General features: G+C 44.5%; 1 protein-coding gene across 3 annotated transcripts in view; it reads right to left on the reverse strand.

Moving 5' to 3' along the window:
• The window catches only part of SLC39A14 (solute carrier family 39 member 14), a 48,152-nt gene extending 26,577 nt beyond the window's left edge, over positions 1–21,575 (reverse strand). Inside the window, exons 1-3 of one of the 3 annotated variants that reach the window (XM_084804026.1) lie at positions 21,355–21,575; positions 4,577–4,695; positions 150–426 (exon numbers count right to left, since the gene is read on the reverse strand). In XM_084804026.1, coding sequence (XP_084660152.1) covers positions 150–416 — 267 coding nt within the window. In that variant the 5' untranslated portion in view covers positions 417–426; positions 4,577–4,695; positions 21,355–21,575. The remainder of the gene's footprint in view (positions 1–149; positions 427–4,576; positions 4,696–21,354) is intronic. The other 2 variants (XM_084804027.1, XM_084804028.1) reach the window with 2 other exon arrangements.
• Positions 21,576–22,183: the final 608 nt, after the last annotated feature.

Consider the following 22,183-nt stretch of genomic DNA (forward strand, 5'->3'; position numbering starts at 1 on the left):
CTGTTTTGGACTCTTTGGGCTTGTTTTAATCAGTTTTAAGTGGTGGTTATCTAGGAGAGCTAGGGTTTCTCGTTTCTCTAATTTGCTTTGTGGAACCATTTGGATCAAAAAGCAGGACAGAAATATCTTAGATAAATATAGAACATTACCCAGGAGAGGTTCCTGTGCTGCTGCTCTGTACGGCTAATGTTGTTCCGTCCAACTCCCACATCGAGGCGGTTCAGCAGGGATTTAAGTTGCTGCAGAGTGAGCTTGTCATGTTCACCATACCGGAGGAAAAGGTCCTGAAGGAAGGAGGCTGCCGTAATGGAAGGCTGGGAAAAGGCTTCTGTGCTGGCCGACACACAGCAGGCAAAACCAAACAGACAAAGTTGCAGCACCAAGACACATCTCTGAGTTCTCACGTTCCAACACATGGCAACAATGCTGAAAAGACAGCCATCCATTAGTCCCTGCAATATGTGATCCAATCCCAAACGCACTTATTTAATTACTTCTGCTGCTACCAAATGAAAAGATCAAATCTCCTAGCTGGAAGCTACCTGAACCCACCAAATCCTGCTTACAGCTTCTATCATAAGCTATGGAATTCACTACCATAAGATGGAGGTGGCCACCAGCTTGGATGGCTTTAAAGGGGGTTTGATTAGACAAATTCATGGAGAATAAGGCTATCCATGGCTACTAATCATGATGGCTATATTCTGCCTCCAGTATCAGATGCAGTAAGCTCCTCTATGCTAGCTGTTGGAGAATACGAGTGAGAGGATGCTATTGTGCTCATGTGCTGCTGTGGGCTTCCCACAGGCATCTGGCTGGCCTCTGTGAGAACAGAATGCTAGACTATATAGGCCAGCAGGGCTCATCTTATGTTCTTAATTCCCTTGATTAAGAAATGCCAGGATCATGCAAGTCTAATCTCTAGCAATTCTACCCCATGTCCTTTCCTTGTTTTTCTTCTCCAAGATATGCATATGAGCCAGGATCACAGCTGTCTCCCTACACATATACAGAATTGGTTCCACTTTCCCCAATCAAGATAAGAACTACTTAAGTCCTAGTGTTTTCCAGACTACTAGAGGAAAACATCCTTCATGACTAGGCAATGCAAGCTCAAAATGTGACCTGCCTCGCTCAAGTAAAGCAGTCCTAATTTGAGTTGGGTAGAGCCCTCTTTGAGCTTGCCCTAACTCAAATTGGGGCTCACACCCACTTTCACTATTGCCAGCTGGAGACTGAAGGATTTTTAAGAACAAGCCCATGATCCATGGCAGCAAATGACAGCTGTGGGCGGCTGAGGAGAAACCCCACAGGCCATCGCCTCAGTGCAGGACTATCATTGATTTGATAGAGGAGGGAAGAGTTTACCATCTGAGTTTTGCTAGGAATGCTTGCAGGTTCTTGTAAAACCCCTCGCAGGTTTTCAAATACCTACAAGGAATGCTTGTGATATCTAGGTGGATTTGATATCAACAGTGTTTGCCCATCCCTAGTCATGTTAATTTCATTTAAAATATTTGTAGGCTGCCTTTTAGGATACAACCCTCTCAAGGTGTCTCACAAGAGAAAAATACAACAACAACAGCAATGACAACAACAACAACAAAATAAACAAAAGCCAGTGACAATAGTAAGAGATATCCCACCAAAAATACTAAAACCAAAAGACCCTTGCAGTCAAAACCATCAGGAGTCCTGTAAAAACACAACTCAAGAAAAGGCCATGGAAAATATATGAACTTTGAGGGTTTTACTGATGGCCTGTCATGATTGGGCTGGATGAACTTCAGTTGGTAATGTATTCCAGAGACACGGGGCCACTGCAGAAAAGGTTCTCTCCCTTGTACCCACCGATATGACTGCTCTCAGAGGTGGGCAAACAAGAAGGACCTCCTCTGCCTTAAAGTACAGACACGCAGGCATGGGTGAAGGCAGTCCTTCAAGTAACTTGGAACCAAACTGTTTCAAAGCTTTAAAGATTAAAATCAGCACTTTAGATTGGGTTCAGAAACACACTGGCAACCAATGCAGCTAGCATAATGTAGGTGTCACATGAATGATCTAGCCCCCATCAATATTTGAGCAGCCATATTCTGCACCAGTTGAAGTTTCCAAGCAGTCTTTAAAGGCAGCCCATGCATTACATTTGTCCAGCCCTGTATGTCACTAGCGCATAGATAACAAAGGCAAGGTCAGAATTCTCCAGGTAGGGTTGGTGCTGGCATACCAGACTGAGCTGGTAAAAAGCATTCCTGGCCACCACTACCACCTGAGCTTCCCTAGTTAGCAATGACTCCAGAAGAACCCCCAAGCTGCAGCACACTTAGTCTTTCAGTTATGATCAGCTATAAACCTCCATCAAGAGTGATCAATATCCCTACTCACAGCACCTCAATCTTCTCTGGATTAAGTCTCAGCTTGTTCGCCTTCACTCATCCCCAAACAATGGTTCAAGACTTCCACAAGCCACCCTAGGAGCAGTAGATGGAAACAAGAGGTAGAGCTGCATAACATTTGTATAATGATGGCACTTCAGCCCAAACCTCCAGATGACTTCCCCTAGCAGTTTCATGTAGATGCTAAAAGCACAGGGGGCAAGATGAAACAATGGCCATGGGGTGGAACAGCACCACCATCTGTAACTCCTCCTCCAGGAAGGACTGGAAACCATTGTAACACCATGCCTCCTAAGTCCAACCCAGATAAACAATCCATGGTCAATGGGATCAAAAATATTCTAGTAGACTCATCTAAACTCAGTTTTAACAGTCAGCTATTCAGGTTTTCCAAAAGCTTTGCTTCTTTAACAGAGATATACAAACAGCGGGGATGGAAAGAGGAAAAAGAAATAGAATCGTTGCTGTTGCCTGTGAAGAGGTCAGGCTGGGTCATCCTGTGCAAATAGAAAGGTGGCTCTCTGCTGCACACATTTTTGAAAGAGTTTATTTTCCCCCAAAACTACTGAAGCAGGAGCACTCAGTACCTGACCAGTTAAGAACACTAGAAAGCAGAGCGAAGAGCTGGCAAAGGTTCAGGGACGTGCAAGCTAAGTTCCAGAATATACTCTCTACTGGGCAAACAAGAACAGAGCAAGATGGAATTTTCTATGACATAAGCTTTTTTTTCAAGTGTGTAGGCATCAGAAACTTTCCTTATGTGCACAAAACTCTGGAGGATATAATGGTGAAGAGTAAAAGAATATGAATAGGTCTACAAGGAAGTGATGACACAGAAGCTACTGCATCTCTACATCAGGCTACTCTTAGCTGCTTAAGGTAGGAATTATGCACTTTTCAGCACATCGCAGTCTCCATCATTACATCATTCACTAATTCTGCCTCTCAATCCCACTGCAAGGCAGATGGATCAAGGATTCTCATCCCTGTTTGACATATGGGAAAATGAAAGCAGAGGTAGATTGATTTGCCCAACAACTATGCCAGAGAGGGAGAATACACTCTTTTCAGATCACCAGAAGATGCTACTTCTAAGAGCACCCCAAGGAGAAGGTGACCATCCATCTCTTCTAGCATGGAGCAGAACCTACCAACCTATTCCAAGCAGGGAACTTACAGGATGAGAAAGGAAGAATCTAGCCAGCGATGTGGGTTTTCTGGAAGATTTTGAATTTGATTTTTTTCTACTGCCCTAAAAAAAGGGGGGGGGGTAGCATGTTGAGTATAACTAAACTTGAGGGTTTCTAAAACTAAATGTAAGTCATGTTAATTTTACATATTGCATAAATATTTGGGAAGTGTTTTCAGTAGCCAAAAAAGTTGAACTGAAATACTGCGGGGTGGGGAGAATTCAGTAATGTATATGGCATGGTTTAAATGTCATATTCAAACAAATGTGAACTTTTAGCTAGCCTTTTAAAATTGGAATACTTGTAAATATTTTAAGACATGACAACTCAATAGCATATACTTCTTTACATTAGATTTTAAGAAAAAAGTGAAGGTACTAAAAACTGTTCACATACTAATTTTAATATGCCTGAAGAGCTATTCCCATAAACATATGTGCTTCCTAAGGATAACACACAGAGATACCTGATACAGCCAGCCAGTGTGGTGTAGTGGCTAGAGGGCTGGACTGGGGAGACCCACGTTCTAGTATCCACTTGGCCATGAAGCTCACTGGGTGACTTTGGGTCAGTCACTGACTCTCAGCCTAAACTACCTCACAGGGCTGTTGCGAGGATAAAATGGAGAGGAGGAGTACTTGGGTTCCTTTCAAGAGGGGAAAAGGGTAATAATGCATTTTGTAAAAGTCACCTAAAAAAGTTAATTACAACTTTGATCTTAGATTTAACTACTACTGTATCCACTCCACTTGCCCATTTCAGCTTGTATTCATTCACTAGGTTACTAATTAATGCTAGGGAACAATGCATTTGTAAAAGTGGAACGTTTTCCATGGAAAAATACAGTAGTGAAAAAATGTCCATCTCACATCATCGAGATAGTCTGGGCAAATTTGCTAACAGTATGCAAGAAGCCTGCCAAGATCAACCAATGCAAAGACCATCCAGCATGCAAAAGCTTTAGAGGAAGAAAGCATTGAGTTTTCTTACCCAGGTCAGCAACAGTCCTCGCAAGCAAGCTCAGAAAACTTGTATGATGCGCGCAGGAACAGCCACACAGAATTAAGAGTCCCTCCACTTGTTCACAGGTGGAAAAGCTAGAAAGGAGCCTGGAGGGAAGAAATGTTTGTAACTATCACAACAGCTCACTTCGCCTGGAAAAAAAAGTTCAGTCACAAAGGACCAGCCAACAGAAAGTCAACCAAGAGGACATGAGGGGCTGAAGATTTTCTACTGGACTGAATTGCCACATAGCAGAGTACAGAGGGCTTATGGGGTTATTTCCAAAGCAACAAACCTATCACATTTCCCACCTTCCTGCGTCAAATGGCCATCGCCAAATAAAACCAAATTAAAACCAGCAGCAGAATAAAATATTAAAAGGACTAAAATAGTTCTTTAAATGACTGGGAGAATAAAAAGGTCTTCCCCTGGCTCCAGAAAGACCATAACCTGGGCGCCAGGTGAGACTCTCTGGGAAGAGCATTCCATAAATGGGGTGAAACCACTGAAAAGGCCTTCCCTTCTGTAGCCACCCACCTTGTCCCATTTGGTGGGGGCACTTGGAGGAGGGCCACAAATGATTATCTTAATGTCCAGGTAGGTAAATATGGGAGGAGATGTTCCTTCAGATCACCTGGCCTCAAATCATTTAGGCCTTTAAAGGTTAAAACCAGCATTTTGAATTGAGCCCAGAAGTGTACTGGCAGTCAGTGCAGATAGAGAAGCACCGGCATAATATGATCTCATCAGCCAGTCCTAGTTAGCAGTTTAGCCATCCTATTTTGGACTAACTGAAATTTCTGGACTGTTTTCAAAGGCAGCCCCATGTATAACATATTGCAATCATCCAAACAGGAGATTACCAGAGTGTGAATATTTGCTGCAAGGCTATCCCTGTCCAGGTAGTGTCATAGTTGGTATATCAGCCGAAGCTGACAAAAGGCATTCCTAGCCACCAAGGCCACCTGTGCCTCTCATGACAATGATCGATCGAGGAGCACCCCCAAATTACGAACCTGTTCCTTTGAGGGGAGTGGAACCCCTTCAATAACAAGCTGAATGCCACTTAACCAGACAGATGGACCACCCACAACAAGTATCTTTGTCTTGTCTGGACTGAGTCTCAGTTTACTGGTCCTCATCCAGATTGAGACTGCAAATCTTTTTTTAGGATGCTCCCACACCAATCTGCTGATGCCTTTCTCTCAGTGCCCCTGCAAATGCCCTTTCCCTGGCTCCTATCTGCCTTACCTCAGAGATGAGGCAGATAGGAGCCAGGGAAAGGGCATTTGCAGCTACAGTATCCTGTCTTTAGCACCCTTCCCAGGGAGGCTTGCAAGACACCGATGCAGCGATCTGTTTGGCACCAACAAAGTCCTTTTTTCCCTCTCCCAGGATTTTTAGGTCTGGTTTTTAATGCTGTTTGTTGCCTTGAATTGTATTTTTACACTTTATCATTCTGCTTGTAAACCACCCTGGAAACTGATGTCAGTGGTGGTACAGAATATAAATTATTAATAATAACAAAAACAAACCCAACAACAACAAGGCCATTGAAGCTTTCACTCAGGCATAGACCATTTGTCATAACCTTACAGAAAGACAAGGAGAGAATATAGGCCTAGGCAGCACCCTTGCTCTCCAACTTGGAGTATGGGAAGAGTAATGCGCCCTAAGCTACAACCAATATCCATATAGTTAGCCTAAAAGCCATGCAAGGAATTTCTGGCTCAGAAACACAATTGTTCTTTCAGCCTAATTCAGCATTGCCTCTGAGGAAACCTTTGAAACCTTCCCAGTTCAGGCTCCGCAAGTCTACATGCGTGTCCGTTATCTAGTTTCCCCACTGTTTATGTCCAGAGCTTAAAAAGTGTTAAACTGTTTACCAGTCACCACAATATTCTGAGCCACAATCTAGAGACGCTCAAAGGCAAATATGTGGCCTGCTTCCAATCATATGTGGCTTTTTGAACTCACAGAAAAATTAAAAGAAACCATTTACAATGTGAAGAGAGCATCGTTTAGGGTGGTGGGGAGAGAAAAGAGAAAGAGCCCCACTGTGATCACATAATACATGTATTTTACATAGTATTACATAATACTATGTAAAATCTCTTCTCTCTCTCTCTGTCTCTATATATGTAACAGGTCTCTAGACTACAGCTATGGCTTTACTTCAAAACCCTTCAAGTAAGCTTGACAAACCTAACTAAGGGCCCAAACTGATGAGACATGAGAGATTCTGTCTATTTTCTCTAATGGGGTTAATAGCAGCTTATGGGAACAATGTAGATCAGGGAAACTGGGGGCAGGGGAGAGAAGGATTAACCTCTCCCCTTCCTTAGCACTTCTGAGCCCTCTGTGACTGTGTTTAGGCCAAAATCAGTGTTAGGAGGACAAATGACAGATCACCTGCACCTCATCTGATTTGGCCCTTAGAATATACAAATTAAGGAAGAATTTATTTATGCGAGTATTTGTTTATTTTCAAAATGTATATACTGCCCTTCGGTGTAAAAAACTACCAGAGTGCTTACAAACAGCAGAGTAAAAATAGCAATACATGAATCTGATGTTTAAAACTATTCAGACAGAAACAGTCTGGAAAAATAAAAAAGTCTTCGCCTGGCACCTAAAATACATTAAGTTAGGTGCCAGGTGAACCTTTCCAGTGAAAACATTCCACAAATGGAGTCCTGCAATCAAGAAAGCCCTGTCCCTGGTCGCCATCTACCACACTTCAGATGGTGAAGACATCCAGAGAAGGACCTCAAAAGTTGAATGGGCAGGTTGCGAAGACAGTGGCACAAGATAGCAATTTAGTGACCGATATACGCTGAGCGTGTTATGGTGAAGGCAGCCATGTGGATCACAGGATTACATGAATGGCTTTTTAAAAATAAGGCAGTATATAAACATTAACAAATAAAGCTATTCAGACTTGAATGAAACACCAGCAGCATTGCAAACCACCTTACAAAAGCTACTAGCCAGCCTGCCCACAGATATCCCAAATGGCTAATTAGGCTCAAGAAAAAAATCCATCTGGCCACCAAGAGGCAATGCTTATTCAACACAGCCAGCCAGGAGAATGGCTGTTTACAAATCTGAGTTAAGGCAACTCAAGTTGTCTTCCTTGCTATATTAGTCATACTACAGGCATAGATGGAACTGCACCTACGGACTCGATGGTCTTATGGGCCCCTTCCAACCCTACTATTCTATGATTCTTGATTCTATGCTCCTCGATTGTCTCTAGGACAGAGGTGAACATCCAAGTGTAAGCTACTTATGAACTTTGAGCTTAAGTACACAGGGTTCCCACCCAATCAAGGGTATAAAACTCAAACATTAAGAGTTTCTATCTATTCCGCAGATGCCCAGGAGCTGCATCTATAATTCTTTCAGTACACTTAAATTTCACCAAAAAACTCCATTCCACCTCAATTTAATGGAACTAATGTTCCAATAAAGGTCCAGTGCCAAGATGTATTTTGTAATATCAGTATGCAAGAAGCACTGACTAGTTGATCTATTTGTAAGCATTTGATATGGCAGGCTGAGATGCTTACACACAAGTAATTCCCATGCTGCTCTTTGCCTATGTGGGCTACACATGTGTAAAAAGCCATTACTGGAATCCACATGGAAGGGCAAACTACACATGGGAAAAAAAATTAAAAAAGGACCTTGGCTCCCTTAACCTTGGCTGCAAATTACAGCAAATTTCACACTGTACTGTAATCTCCAGAGTACACACTTAAAAGAAAGAGGAGAAAGGGTTGCTACTATGACATGTAGTATCAGCACCTCTGACCTACTAAGTTCATTGGCTTGCTGGTCATAAAAAGTCAACGAGTTGGATGGAATGCAGTAGGGATAGCACTGCCCATACTGGAAGCTCCCCAAGGGCCATTAAGCCCACCAGGTACTAGGGCAGCAAACACTCAGCTACTTGCTTGTCAGATTTGAGACCCACCTTTAACCCCAGAGTGGGCTGATTTATATCATAAGAAGGATTTAAATGATTGATTTAAATCAAGTTTTCCCTGTGGTCATTCACATATTTTCTGAACAAATGTGACAAAGGCTACAGGGCTCAGTAGCCTCCCAAAGAAGGGAATAATTGATATTATGCCTTGAAAACCTTTATCATGCAAGGCGTGTAGAAATATCTCCACAGGAAGGTCAGCCGCAACTTTTTTCATGCTCCTTTCACATTCATTCACAGGCTCTTGAAATAAATTTTGGTAACTGCAGCATGTCCACAACACACTTCTCTACTACCCTGTATTTTAAAGACAGGACCTGATCAATGAACCCAATGGCCTGCCCACAGCGCTGCCCCAACTGACATAGACTGGTTCATATGTTGTTTAAACCATGGGTAGTTGTGACTGTGTGGGAACGAGCAAGCGTGCTGCCTTCTGCCAGCTTCCACTTTGCAAAACAACCCAGGGATTCCCCGTTCCTGGTTATTTACCATAACATCTGAACCCGGTACTCTGGGTTACTGAGGGAGAAACAACCCACAGTTTTAGCCCATGGTTTGTTGTTGCGTTAACACTTTGGGTTGTTTCATCTTCAATACCCAGAGCGTTCAGACATTATAGTGAACAACCCAGGAATGGGAGACATTCCTGGGTTATTTTGCAAAGTGGAAGCCAGTAGGCGAGGGATAGGGCAGGCAGGAGGCAGCACTCGCTGGCTCCCACACAGTCACAACTACCCATGATTTAAACAACCCGTGGATAGTTGTTACATGCGAACCGTGTCACTCTTAACTTCACTAGACCCAAGGGTAAGAGCCTAGGGCTCCATTTACCAGCTAGCCAGATTTGTGTAAGTGGGGGCAGCCAGATGGGTCAACACTAAAGTGTTAATCACTGAGCTCATATGAGGCAAGTGTGTCTGTTGGCAATTCATGCTCTTAGCAAAACACTTGGCCTATAACCTAGCGAGGAATTACATTTCCACACCCATTCACTAGGCTCATGGCCACATTAAATACTATTTCTGCTGATGTGTTGCAGACTTTAGTCTCCTGTAGAGTCTGACCCAGAACAGCTTTGGACCACAGCCAGACAGATAGTGACTACAGCCATCACTTCAGCTGTAAGGCCTGCCTGGATCCATCCGGCTACCAAAGAGACTTATTTTCTTCCCCCAAAGCATAACAAGATGGAGCAGGAAGGAGGTCCTCTGTCATCTCTCCAAGCACAATCCCAGCAAACTGAACAGGGACTCCCCATGCTGCTGCATAAATTCACTGCTTTCTTATTAAAAGGAGATTGCATTCTCATAGTCTTAAGAGCTTAGCTTAACTTTGAGATCTTTGTTTCACAAAAATATCAGAAATTCCTTGAGAAACAAAGTCAGCTTGTGGGGGTAGAGAGGAGTTAACTTTTTTCATGAACAAAGGCTTTGGTGGAATGGTGGGCCAATTGAAATTTCTGTTTTCCCAAACTTCCCCTGGTCAGAATTTTTTGTTAAGGCGAGGTGGCTGGAAGTATTATTTAGTGGAGCATTTGGGAATGTACTGAGAGTTCCATGTGCATTAATATTACCAGTAACAGTGCATGGCAGTTTTCTGCTGCTTCTGCTTCAACAGGACAAGGATCTAAGCGAGTCTGCAGGCCAAAGAGGATATACAGATTCAAGCACATCCAAGCCTGGTTCAGCCACATTCCATTCTTAAAATCTGTTTCACACTTTCTGTGGCACAGCTGGTGTTGCTTTAGTAGGCGCTTGAAGTGTGAATGGAGAGCCCTGCTTCTCCAAATGTTCAGTGGACACATGTTAGGGAACCACAACAATCTATGGCTCCCCACTACATATCCACCATGTGTCAAGTGCTTTGAGATAGACATCTCATCTTCACACTTCACTAGCAGCCACTAGCATAGCCTCTGTAAACATGGTTGCTGCATAAAGCACAAATTGGCTCTTACTCTTCAATGGTTGGATCACAAAAAGATTGGAAGGATTGTCAGATGCAAGGAATCGTTCTCTTAAAATAGCAGGCATTCACGTTAGTCTTGTGCCAATGTAATGGCCTCAACTGCTTAACCATGGTCAATTAACAACAGGCTGCAAGATTGCATGCTCCCTCCCTACAACCTCCTGAGCATCCAGGATTAAGTGTTAAGACCAGCAACAACATTAATCACATTAAAGTCTAACCAGGATACCTGCTTTACCAAGATTTGAAACTCATCCTGGAGGATTAACTAATGGGAACTGGTTAAAAAAGAATAGAAGCCACAGAGAGGGTGGAGAAGTTGCACTATATGTTAGAAATGTACACACCTGCACAGAAATTCAAGACAATGGACATGGCTGCCCTGATGAAAACATTTGGGTTGGAAGAAGGAATAAAAACAATACTGGGGGGGGGGGGGGGAGTCTACTACCAACTACCCAACCAAGGAGAAGACGTGGATGATGTTTTCTAAAAGCAAACTGCAGATATTTCAAGAAAGTATGAAGTAGTAGTAACAGGGGACTTTAATTACTCTGATAGCTGTTGGGAGACAAACTCTGCCAAGCATGGTCTCTTAAGGAAATTCCTGACTTCCTTCACTGACAACTTTTTCGTTCAGAGGGTGGAGGAAGGAACAAGGGGATCAGCAGTCCTTGACTTGATTCTGACCAATAAGGAAATTAGTTGCCGAGGTGAAAGTAGCAAGAATTTTGGGGGAAACTGACAATCCAAGACATCCAAAGGAACCCAAATTGGGGGTGGCTAGGGAGTAAGCCCCATTGAACACAATAAGACGTGCATCCAAGCTCATGAACATATGATTGCACTGTTACTCTTTCCTGCCCAGGCATGCTAAGACAGAACAATAGTGCTTTCTCCTTTTCTTCTCTCTTATCTGATCAAGTGAATGTGGGATACATCTTCTGAAAAAAAAAACAAGGGAAGCACATTCAGATGCAACTATTCCATAAAAGGGGCAGTAAAATGGACACAGAACCAGGGTAAAGCACTCTTGGTTGTAATCCAGGAATTATAGCTACTCCTTGAAAAGGAAGTTACACGGTTAAGCAGATGGCTGTATATGAGAAAGATATTTTAAACACACACAACATGGGGGAGGGAGCCCAAAGCCATTCTAGAATACGAACTGCCAGGATTTATGGAAACTCTGAGTAAGTAAGTTACTGAGATTGTATCACTCAGTTTCTCCTTTGCCAAGTGCCAAGATGCAGGAGCAAACAGTGCAATGCAGGTAGAAGCATGAGCTTCACAGCTTGGAAATGTAAAAGGCAGGAGAATGAGCAAACAAGGCAAGTTATGAAGATACTAATGCCAGAGAGGAAAAGCAGGACAGAAGCAAGAAATCAAGGACAGGCTATAAAAAGAGTGTGCAAGGCTGCCAATATTTAGTCTCTAGGCCAAAACATGCTCCTCGATGTTACGTGGCAAATGAACATACGTCAGTGGAATGCCTGGGCAAAGGGCACAACACCAAGAAGTCTCAGCAACGTTTTTTACCATTACTGATCTGTCTGCAGCAGCTTATGACAGAAAAGAATTCCCCCACTCCGGTGATTTCAACAATTCCCTGTCTTAGGTAGCAGAAATGACTCCAGTATAGGAGTTACAATACCAAAGGAGATGGAAGGATAATGAAATGTTAGGTGGGGAGTAGACAATATTGGGCTAGATGCTAATGGGCAAATAATCTGACCTGATACAATAAAGCAGATTCCTGTGTTACTATCTTCCTTCTGCTGCATATTCTCCCCTTCTTGCTGAAATCTGTGGCATGAGGTTATGGCTGAAAGCAGAGCTACAGTTACATCTTGGAGAGTGGAGGTGGTAGCCTTTGAAGGATGTAAACAATAGAGAAGAGACAGGGGTCCTGGAGAATGACATGCTTGCGGAACACTGCTCTAGGAAGACAGAAGTAGGGTAACCTTCACACTGGATGGGAAGATGGATTGATCATGAATGCATATAGAGAGGATTAGTGGATGGTCAGGATCTCCACTGATGTTGCACCTAAGTTATGGCTAGTGCCTGGGGTAAACATTACATTAGAATCATGCATTTACATTATATTTTTAAAAGGGCAATAATTTTTCAACAACTCGTACTTATCAGGTAATCCTAGAGTATTTTTTCCTTCTCAAGTGGCACAGTTTATTCAAGCCATTTGAAACTGAACTCATATAAACAGCTCTGGTATGGTATGAGTATGGCCTGCCCCCTCCAGTTTTCTGCTTATGGCATGCTATGGTTTAAGTAACCACCACCCTGCTGGAGTAATTGGAATGGTGGATTTAGCCTCCTGTGGGAAGGAGGGCTGGATTAAGTGACCTTCAAATCCCTTCCAGCTGTACAATTAGATCATTAGGATACTTACTGGTTCCGAGGAAATGAGTGACAGGATAATGAATCTCTCACCCCAAAATCATCAACTGAAAACCAAGCTAGATTCCAATCAGATCAGGCTGTGGGTGCCAGCATGATTAACTTTAATTGAACCAAAAGTTGTTCTTAGCAGAATGAACTTCTGAAGGGTTTTTTTTTTTTTAAGCAGCATCACATCCTTTGCAACAGCCTCAGTCAAGATCATGAAGACTCAGCTCTGGGAGGAGTTACAGTTGAGAAAGGGAAAAATATGGAGAAGAATAGCTGCCAGCAGCTGGCCAAAATTTGTATACCTTGCAGCTCTGGAGTGGTTACAGTCATTTAGACTGTAAGCACCCCAGGGCAGCATCCTATCTTTTTAAACTTACGTTAGACTGTGAAGAGCTAGGTACATCACTGCTACATAAACTAAAAATCACAGTTTGTGCTCACAGTGGCACTCTGGCTGTTCCCCGTCCCAAACTACATTTAACTTGAAGAAAGCCATTGCAAGAGGGCTTATCATGTGGCAAATGCAAGGTGCTCCCTCTCATTTCCTTCAACATTCCAAGGAAGTGTAACTCCCAGACTACACTGTAAACTGATATGGTAAAAGTGTGTATTGATCCACACACAGCCCACAAACAGTGGTTGTGGAAAACAACTGCCCTTTTCTTACATACAGAAAATCATCCAGTTATTTTATTACTTTGCTGTCCTTGCTATGCCATGCTAAAACCCTCACCTACAACAGCCTGTTAGCGGTCAAATGCAGATCAGCCTCTGTCAGACCAGGCAGCCCTGAGACAAGGAACACACTTTATAAAAGTCCACAAGAAGATACAGCACCAACCACAGACATACGTGCATGCACTTATTAACAGGCGAGACAGGAGGTCTGTCCATGTAATAAATGGGTTAAATTCTGCCCCAGGTACTGTTGCTTTGGCTCGGGTTCAATACCTGGGTAAAGACATTGTCAAGTGTAGCCACAGGACCCACCATCTGACCTATTTTACCACTGTTATCTCAACATGCTTTAGATCAGGGCTGCAGCATCAGAGAAATGCAAGCATCTGCTCACATGGCAGCCTACCCTACCTCACAGGGTTGTCACAGGACTATGCTAAAATCAATCTGCCACAGAAAATTGTGTGTGTGTGGGAGTCTTGGGACATGATCACTTTTGAACAAATGTTGCGTACAGAAGCCTGCATTTACAACATTCATAAACCATATCTCAAAATGTCAGGAGACATTAACAAAATTTAAGCAGAAATGCATTCAAGGAAAATAGTACAATACAAAGCATTGGGGACTATTTTGTCTATGGAAACTTGCACCATTATACCTGCATGCCCACTAAATCACAGAGAACTTGCTAATTCCTTAAAAAAAAAAAAAACCCTAATCAAAGCTATTTCACAGCTTCCTACAACCTACGTATGCCATAGTCTCATCTTAAGGGCCACCATCCATACCACTACCATCTCCACCCACATTTCTCTGACACACCACATGGAACATATTGAGAATGTATAGGTGCAATTGCACAAATTCAGGGTGTAGCGCACTTCTTGTTTTTTATGTCTTTGTAAACCAATCTGCCCAGTCACTGAGGTCATCGGAGGGCATGTTCCTAGTGGTTCCACATGGACCTATGGCCCAATTGGAGTCTACCAGGAGAAGAGCCTTCAGTGTGGCAGCCCCCCTTCTCTGGAATTCCCTGCCCCTGGAGGTCAGGCAGGCACCAACACTGTGCTGTTTCCGGCTCCTCCTGAAAACAGCACTGTTCCAGGAGGCATTCCTTAATTGACCAGTCACAGCTTTTATTGGTATTCTGTTTTTGAAAATGGCATAATTTTAATCTGGTGTTTTAATCTTTTTATCCTTTTACTGTTTTATCTCTTGTGTTCACCGCTCCATAATCTGTTCTAGATATAGAGTGGTATACAAATATTGTAGAACAAACAAACAAACAAACAGAACTTGCAATACCATGGAAAGGAGATAAAACTAAAATGGAAAGTTAAAATTGTGTTGGGTTAAAATTCAGTAGCACACACTGTAGACTTCAAGGTGCTATAGATGTGACAATAAAATGATTTAATATGGACATTAAAGATATGCTGTGACTAATTTAATCTAATTTAACCTCCTCCCCTGCCCATCCCACAAGATTACTGTTTTTGTTCAAGGCGGAAGAAGCCACAGCGAAGAAGTTCCAGTGGAAATAATGTCCATATTAGGAGGGCTACAAATCTTCGACCATTATCATGTCATGTTTGCTGCAGAGATACCAAAAGTGTGGGAGTAGTATCTGGCATTACCAGAGTGCTTCCAAGTGTTCAAAATACTTCATATAATCTTATTTATTTAAAAGATTTCTATCCCACCTTTCCATAAAAATGCTCATTGTAACAATCCTATAAGGTAGGTCAGTATTATTAACCCTTTATTGCAGAGTGGGGGCTGAGAGAGTGTGCCTTGCCTAAGGCTATCTCGTGACTTCATGGGAGAAGCAACATTTAATCCCAGATACATGGCTCAGCCTCTCAGCCCCTACACCACTCCAAGGAAGATAGACAGATTCAAAGTATAAATGTTTCTCTGCAGCAAAGTTAATGGCTATATTTGAGCCTCACCTACCTATCTAAAAAGCTCCTCTTTCCCACAGATGTCTGAATGGCAAAGCATACTTATGGAGAAATAAATGAAAGCCTTTACATTCCAAGCAACTGTGCTTCTATTGTTTCTTTCAGTAATTAAACTGGCATTTAAAAATCCCTGCGGATGTCAAGTTTACCAAGAGATAACCCAAGTGTGAGGTGCCTTGCCTGGTCACATACAGAAAAAAGGAGGGTGGGGAGAGAAAGAAAGAGATGAGAGAAAGCGGGGGGCGGTTGATCTTATTTTTAGGACAAGAAAATTAAAAAAATTCTTGCTTAGAACATACCTTTTATTTATATTGAGCTGATTCGCGCATAACAGCAACCCACGGGTTGTTTAGATCACAGGTTGTCGGGCATGAGCGGGAGTCCAGCGCACTCCTCACTTCTGTTTTCAATTAACAACCTATGATCACCCCATTTGTGACGTCCGAACCCACTCTGGGTTGTTTAAGGGTTAAACAACCAGGAGTTAACCCTATTACTAATCACAGATTAAGTATGGGTGCAACTCAGAGTGTACAAGTTTGGACATCATGCTAACAACCTACAACAGGGCAATTGTAGGTTGTAAATTGAAAACAGGAGAACACCGGAGGCAGCACGCTCACTCACACGATGTTTTAACAATGTGTGGATTAATGAATCTACGACTGCTGTTAAATGCAAACTGGGTCATTGTGTCTAGCCAGTACACATCATTATATTCCAAAGTCCCCCTCAACCAGTGAGAAAAGAAGAGAAATACATTTCCTGTTTCACATGGATTCTCCAAGATACTGAGTCACATATGCACTCCCTCATGGGGCGGGGGGAGTATTTACACAAGTACTCCCAACACAACCTCTGAACTGCATAAAGCAGGCTATGAGTGTTTTTACTGTACTGTGCCACTTGCGAAGAAGCAAGAAAGCAACAGACCTTAACAATAACCAGACAAGACTCTCCAGATTCTTTCAGAGAATAATTTTCTGCCCAATGCATTGAAATGACACTTTTTCAAGATGTATTTATAAAAGTTAAGGGCAAGCTGTTAATAGGCAACACCTCGTGCTTTGCCAAGAAGCTGCCATCACCAGCTCACCCATCAAGTCACAAGGCTCTCCACACCGCATTCTGTCCCAACAGATAACCTACTCTACATTCCATCATAAGGACAAGACTCTTAAATGAGATGTCACAGAGACCTTCAGCAGAGAGAATGGAGAATTCAGTTTATTAATTAATTTATTTTTTATTTATTTCATTTCTATACTGCCCAATAGCCAAAGCTCTCTTTTTGGACCCCTGGGCACATTTGGAAATTTGAGAAACTGCTGTGGGCACCACCACAATATGGCTTCCATAGAGGATATGGCTAGTCACATAATAGCTGCCATGGGGGCCAGGCTGGTAAAGAGGAGTGTATGTGGGGAGAGAAATAGCAAGGCTAAAGGCTGGGTGGGGATGGAAAGAGTTGTTTCCTGGCCTGTTCAATCTTCCTCTGTCCACATAGACATTTCCCTCTTGCATACCCTCTCTCTCTCTCTCTTCCCCTACTCCCAGCCTCTAGCCTCGCTCTTTCTCTCCCCCACCCCTTTGCCTTGCTTTCTCTTCCTGCCCACTGAACAGCTGATTGGCAGCAGGTTCAAGAACAGGAATAAGAACCTGGCACCCTAAGGTTTTTCAATTTTTTATTAAAACTTTTTTTTTTTTTTGGAAGGGGACAGGGAGTGAAGGCCTGTGTGGGCACTTTTTCACGTGCCCATGGGCAAACCATTTAAACAGCATCAGTACAGATTGAATCTGCATTTATTGACTCACTTACAATTTTATATATAGATATAGATATATTTGCTGCTGTATTGCTTCCCTTTCCTTTAAATGTGAACACCAACAATTGATTAACTTTAAATCTCATCATCAAAGTTACTGACTTAGGGCAATGATGTTGTGTGTGGTTTTTTTGTAAGAACATCTGACATCTTTTAGAATTTAATCTACTTTTTACTGATGTTTTTCCACTGTGTGGTTTTCAACATTTCAATAAATAAAGTGCATTAAGGGTTCTTCTTCTTAAGGTGCCATCTCCTATCAGAGGTTAGCTATCATTACAGCTATTTTTGTTTTTGATGCTGCTGCTGTGAATAGTTGTATAGAAGTAGAACTGAACCATTCCCTCAGATTCTTTACCCATTCTTTAACCATGATATTTGTCTTCTTCCTATTGATCATTAAGGGTAGAGGGAGTCAAAAGCAGATCTTTGAGAGAGGAGAATTTAGAGCAGGGAAGCCCAACCCCTCCCCTAACCCCTAACCTCTTTCTATGCTTCCCCAAGTGATATTTTCTTCCCCTACAAAGTTCCCATAGTCTTTTTGTCCTAGCAAACACAGTTTTGGAGTCTTGAGAGATGAAAGCTGGTGGCAGGAGAGGGTTTGGAGCAGAAAAACGCTAGGTGGGAAAAGCTCCCCTCGTGCTTCTCCGCTCTACATTCCACTCTTTCAAAACTGCTTTTTATTTTAACAGACTGCATCATGGTTCAGTTACAAGCATGTGTGTGTAATGTGTAGCTGTTTCCTAACTGAAAGATTGATTAATATGTTCCTTCCAGTAGATTATACAGATTCCCTCCCACAAGTCAAAATGCTGCCCCTGAGGCAAAACTCTATGACATGAAAGCATTTCTCACATCTCTCATGTGTGTGTTATATACTTTGAGCAAAGTACCTAGTCCTGTCCAGCAAGTGCAGCATTACCTGGAGCAAAGGCTCAGCAGACATCAAGATAGGAAGTAGCAGAACATCCACACCCAGCACCTAAGCCACAGGAATTTTTTTCCTGTCCCCACTGAAACCCTATAGCTATGTTATTTACAGACTTGCCCTGGGAGAATAAGCATTCTGGAAATGTGAAGGCTACATACATCCATATAGTGCTAGATAGCAATTACTTTCTCTTCAGAATGGGCCAGTAGAAAATGTACTTCCTCACGTCTCAAAAATGCTCAGTGTTTCCACATCGCTGCTTCAGCTACCCATACACAAACACCTATTTCTGCAAATTCCACCCATGCAAACCATACCCTCAGTACCGCTTGTATAATACACATATGTATCAAGATGCCCTAAATTTCTCCCCAGCTCTCAGGACTCACATACTAACATGTTGCGAAGTCAGCATTAATCAATGTAAATGAGAATCACCAGTCCAAACAGCTGAACATCAGGAAAAACTTCCTGACTGTTAGAGCAATACGACAATGGAACCTATTACCTAGGGAGGTAGTGGGCTCTCCCACACTGGAGGCATTCAAGATGAGGCTGGACAGCCATCTGTCAGGGATGCTCTGACTTGGATTCCTGCATTGAGCAGGGCGGTGGACTCGATGGCCTTGTAGACCCCTTCCAACCCTACTATTCTATGATTCTATGAAACCACATACCACCCCAAGTAAGTTCTACACTCAAGGTAAGTTCTACACTTCTTTATCACTCTGCTTCCTGCCCTACCAACCCATAGTCCAGCATCAACCATTTGTCCTTATTTAGCTGCCCAGTTCGCAGCCTTACCTGAACTGCCATACCCCACCCAAGAGGCCAGTGCCCCAAATTCTGCTTCTCAACACTCACACAGTTTTGTTGGTGGCCAACCAAAGCTAACTCCAAATGACCTTACCTTGCCACCACCAAAACTACACCCAGCTGCCTCTTATCAGAGATTCTCTCCTCACCTGTCCAGTTCATACACAGAGTCACTATCTTACAACAACAGTCTGACTCCAGGACTCAATGCTCCCCTACCCAGGGAATAACCATGCAGTCTGCTAGGGAACCATATATCTATCCACTGCTACTGCAAATTGCCAGTCCCTACTTAGCATCCTGCTCACCACTTCTTATATTGTTCAGTCTCTCTCCACTTCATATATTCAACTGCCCCCAAGGGAAACTCTAAACAATGCCTGTCAACCCAACTGCCCCTCAACACCTACCTGCACAGGCACTCCACACACGTTCTCCTTTCCCACTACCTCTCAGCCTACCCAGCTGACTCCCCACATAGAACTTGGAGGAGTTGGTCCTACCACACTCTTTAAGGGTGCAATCCTAACGGGATAAGCGGCCGCCTCCAAACTCAGAGGCTGCTGCCTATCCAATGCAGGGCGGGAGAAGCACAGAGGGGATCGTCCCCTCCGTGCTTCAGCTGCCCTGCCAATTTCAGCTGTCAAGCCACAGGAAGGCAGAGTGGGGGAGGAGGCTGCCAGATGACACATGGGATGTGTTGTACCGGTATTTCCACCTTCCCCGTCTCGGAACACCTCCTTTTGGCTGTTCTGTGCACCTCTTCTGAGTGCGGAGCGTGGGGCTGTTCCAAGCTGCCTCCGAGGCAGCGTGGGGGGTGGGGGAGGTCGGTTCTCAGGGAACAGTCCTGGAAACCGATGTATCCTATGGCCCTCGAGGCGCTGACTAGCAGCCATAGGATTGCTCCCTAAGTGTCTGAACATTTGTATAAAGGTGGTTCACTCTGGAAGAAGATGTCTCAAGATTATGGAGGGCATGAACCTTTCAGGTTCTGGGAGTTAGGTCATTCAGGGTGCTGATAAATATCTGTCTAGAATTAATCTAATTCAAGACAAGTTGATACATAAAAAGTGGGACTCTGCCATGCAGTGGGGAAGCAGAAAATCTCAGTTAAGAGGCACTTAAGTGTACATCGGGGGGGGGGGAGAGAATCTCTTATGGAAGACACTTATTTATTTACAACATTTAAATACCGCTCTACATCTATACAGGTCTGGTGCACCCTGGATGAGTGTGGTCTGGCTGGGTGTACACTGAGAAGCGGAAGCAGGAGGGAATGAGGTAGGGTCTGCTACAGGGGGCGTCAAATGTATGCTGAGCAGCCGAGAGATCTCCTGGGAACATATTTAGTCATAGTATGACTGAGCACACTAGGTTCTAAATTGGGGGTGGGGTGGGGGTGACATACTTGGTTTTGGGGGGTAAGAGTGGAAAACTTCGTAAGCCCCCAAAAGACTGCAGGGCTGGTGACTGCATGGGGGGGGGGGTAGCTCAGTGCTAGACAAAAGGCTCTGCACACAGAAGGTCCCAGGTTCAATCCCCGGCATCTCCAGGCAAGGCTAGGGCAGAATCTTGCTGGAAACCCTGGCTAGCCGCTGCCAGTCAGTGTTGACAATACTCGGCTAGATGGACCAAGGTTCTTACTCAGCATAAGGCAGCTCCCCATGTTCCTATCAGAGCGCACTGGGGTGGGGAGAAATTGGGCCCAGGTCTCAGGTCTTGGGGAGGGAGGGGGGATATAGGATAAGAGGCAGTTGGGTGTAATAGGGGTGGGTGGGCTATAGCATTGGGGAGAGAGGTCAGTCCCTCGCAGACTGCATGGCCAGGCGCTAGCGGGGGGTTGTGCTCTGCGCGTACTGAGAGGAGGAGGAGAAGAGAGAATTGGGTCCAGGAGTCAGATCGTTGCGGGGTGGGGGAAGCCTGAGGGGATGCTGGTGCGACGCACTGTTGCGCTGTGGGGGCGACACTGGGCCCAGGAGTCAAATCTTTGGGGGCCGGGGAGGAGAGGAGGGAAGGGGGGCAACGGAGCAGGCTGAGGTCAGGGGAGGGCACGGGCTGCCTCAGCCCCCGCCATTATGCGACCCCGCTCCCGCCTCAGCCGCCCCCACTGCCCGCCAAAACCGCCCCAGAGTCTCCCCTCAGCCAGTCTCCGCGCCCCTCCCGTCCATCCTCACCTCGCGACGTACGATCCGCCGCCGCAGCGCTCGGCCAATCCTCGTCGCGTATCCCGCCGGCTCCTTTCAATCAAGGCCCGCGCACGAACGGGGGAGCGCCTGACTGACTGGCAGCTCCCGCACGTGCGCATGCTCGCCGCCGAAGAGGCGGGGGGCTCGCCGCCGAAGAGGCGGGGGGCCCGCCGCCGCCGCCGCCGGCGGGCACGCCCACCTCCGCTCCCGTTGGTCGGCTCGAGAACGCGAGGGCTTGCTTTGCATGAGGCCCGCCCTTTCCACGTCAGGCATTCGATCGGGATTGGCCTCGCCGCGCCACGCCCCCCCACGCTGGAGAACCGGGACCACGTGGCGCCTCCGAGCTGCGGTGAGGCGAGGGGAGATTCGCGCGCGCTGGGACGTTTTAACGTTCTTTTTTTAAAAGAAAAAACCGCTGCTGCCGGCAGGCGTGAGGGAAGCGCCGTCAACAGACCACAGCTGCGTTGCATCAGGCACTGGCTGGCATGGAGAACGCTTCGCTCGTCGCCTTTATGCTCTCGTCCGCGACCGTTCAGAGATGTGTCATTCAAACCCAACCCAAAATACTAGTCCTCAAGATCCCAGTGGCTATAAAACGACACAGTTATCAAAATACTTTCTGTTATTGCAGCGACAACATAAGAAGAGCCTTTGCTGGATCATCAGACCAAAGGCAGACCTAGGCCAGCATTCTTGGCCTAGATTTTTGGGCTGTGGTGGAGAGCTCAATGAAGATGTCAACCCAGTGTGCGGCAGCTATAAAAAAGCAAACTCCATGTTAGGCATAATTAGAAAAGGAATTGAGAATACATGTAAA

This window comes from Heloderma suspectum, chromosome 6, assembly GCF_057233095.1.
Source record: "Heloderma suspectum isolate Gila_16-S chromosome 6, 16-S_ref, whole genome shotgun sequence".
Classification (NCBI taxonomy): domain Eukaryota; kingdom Metazoa; phylum Chordata; class Lepidosauria; order Squamata; family Helodermatidae; genus Heloderma; species Heloderma suspectum.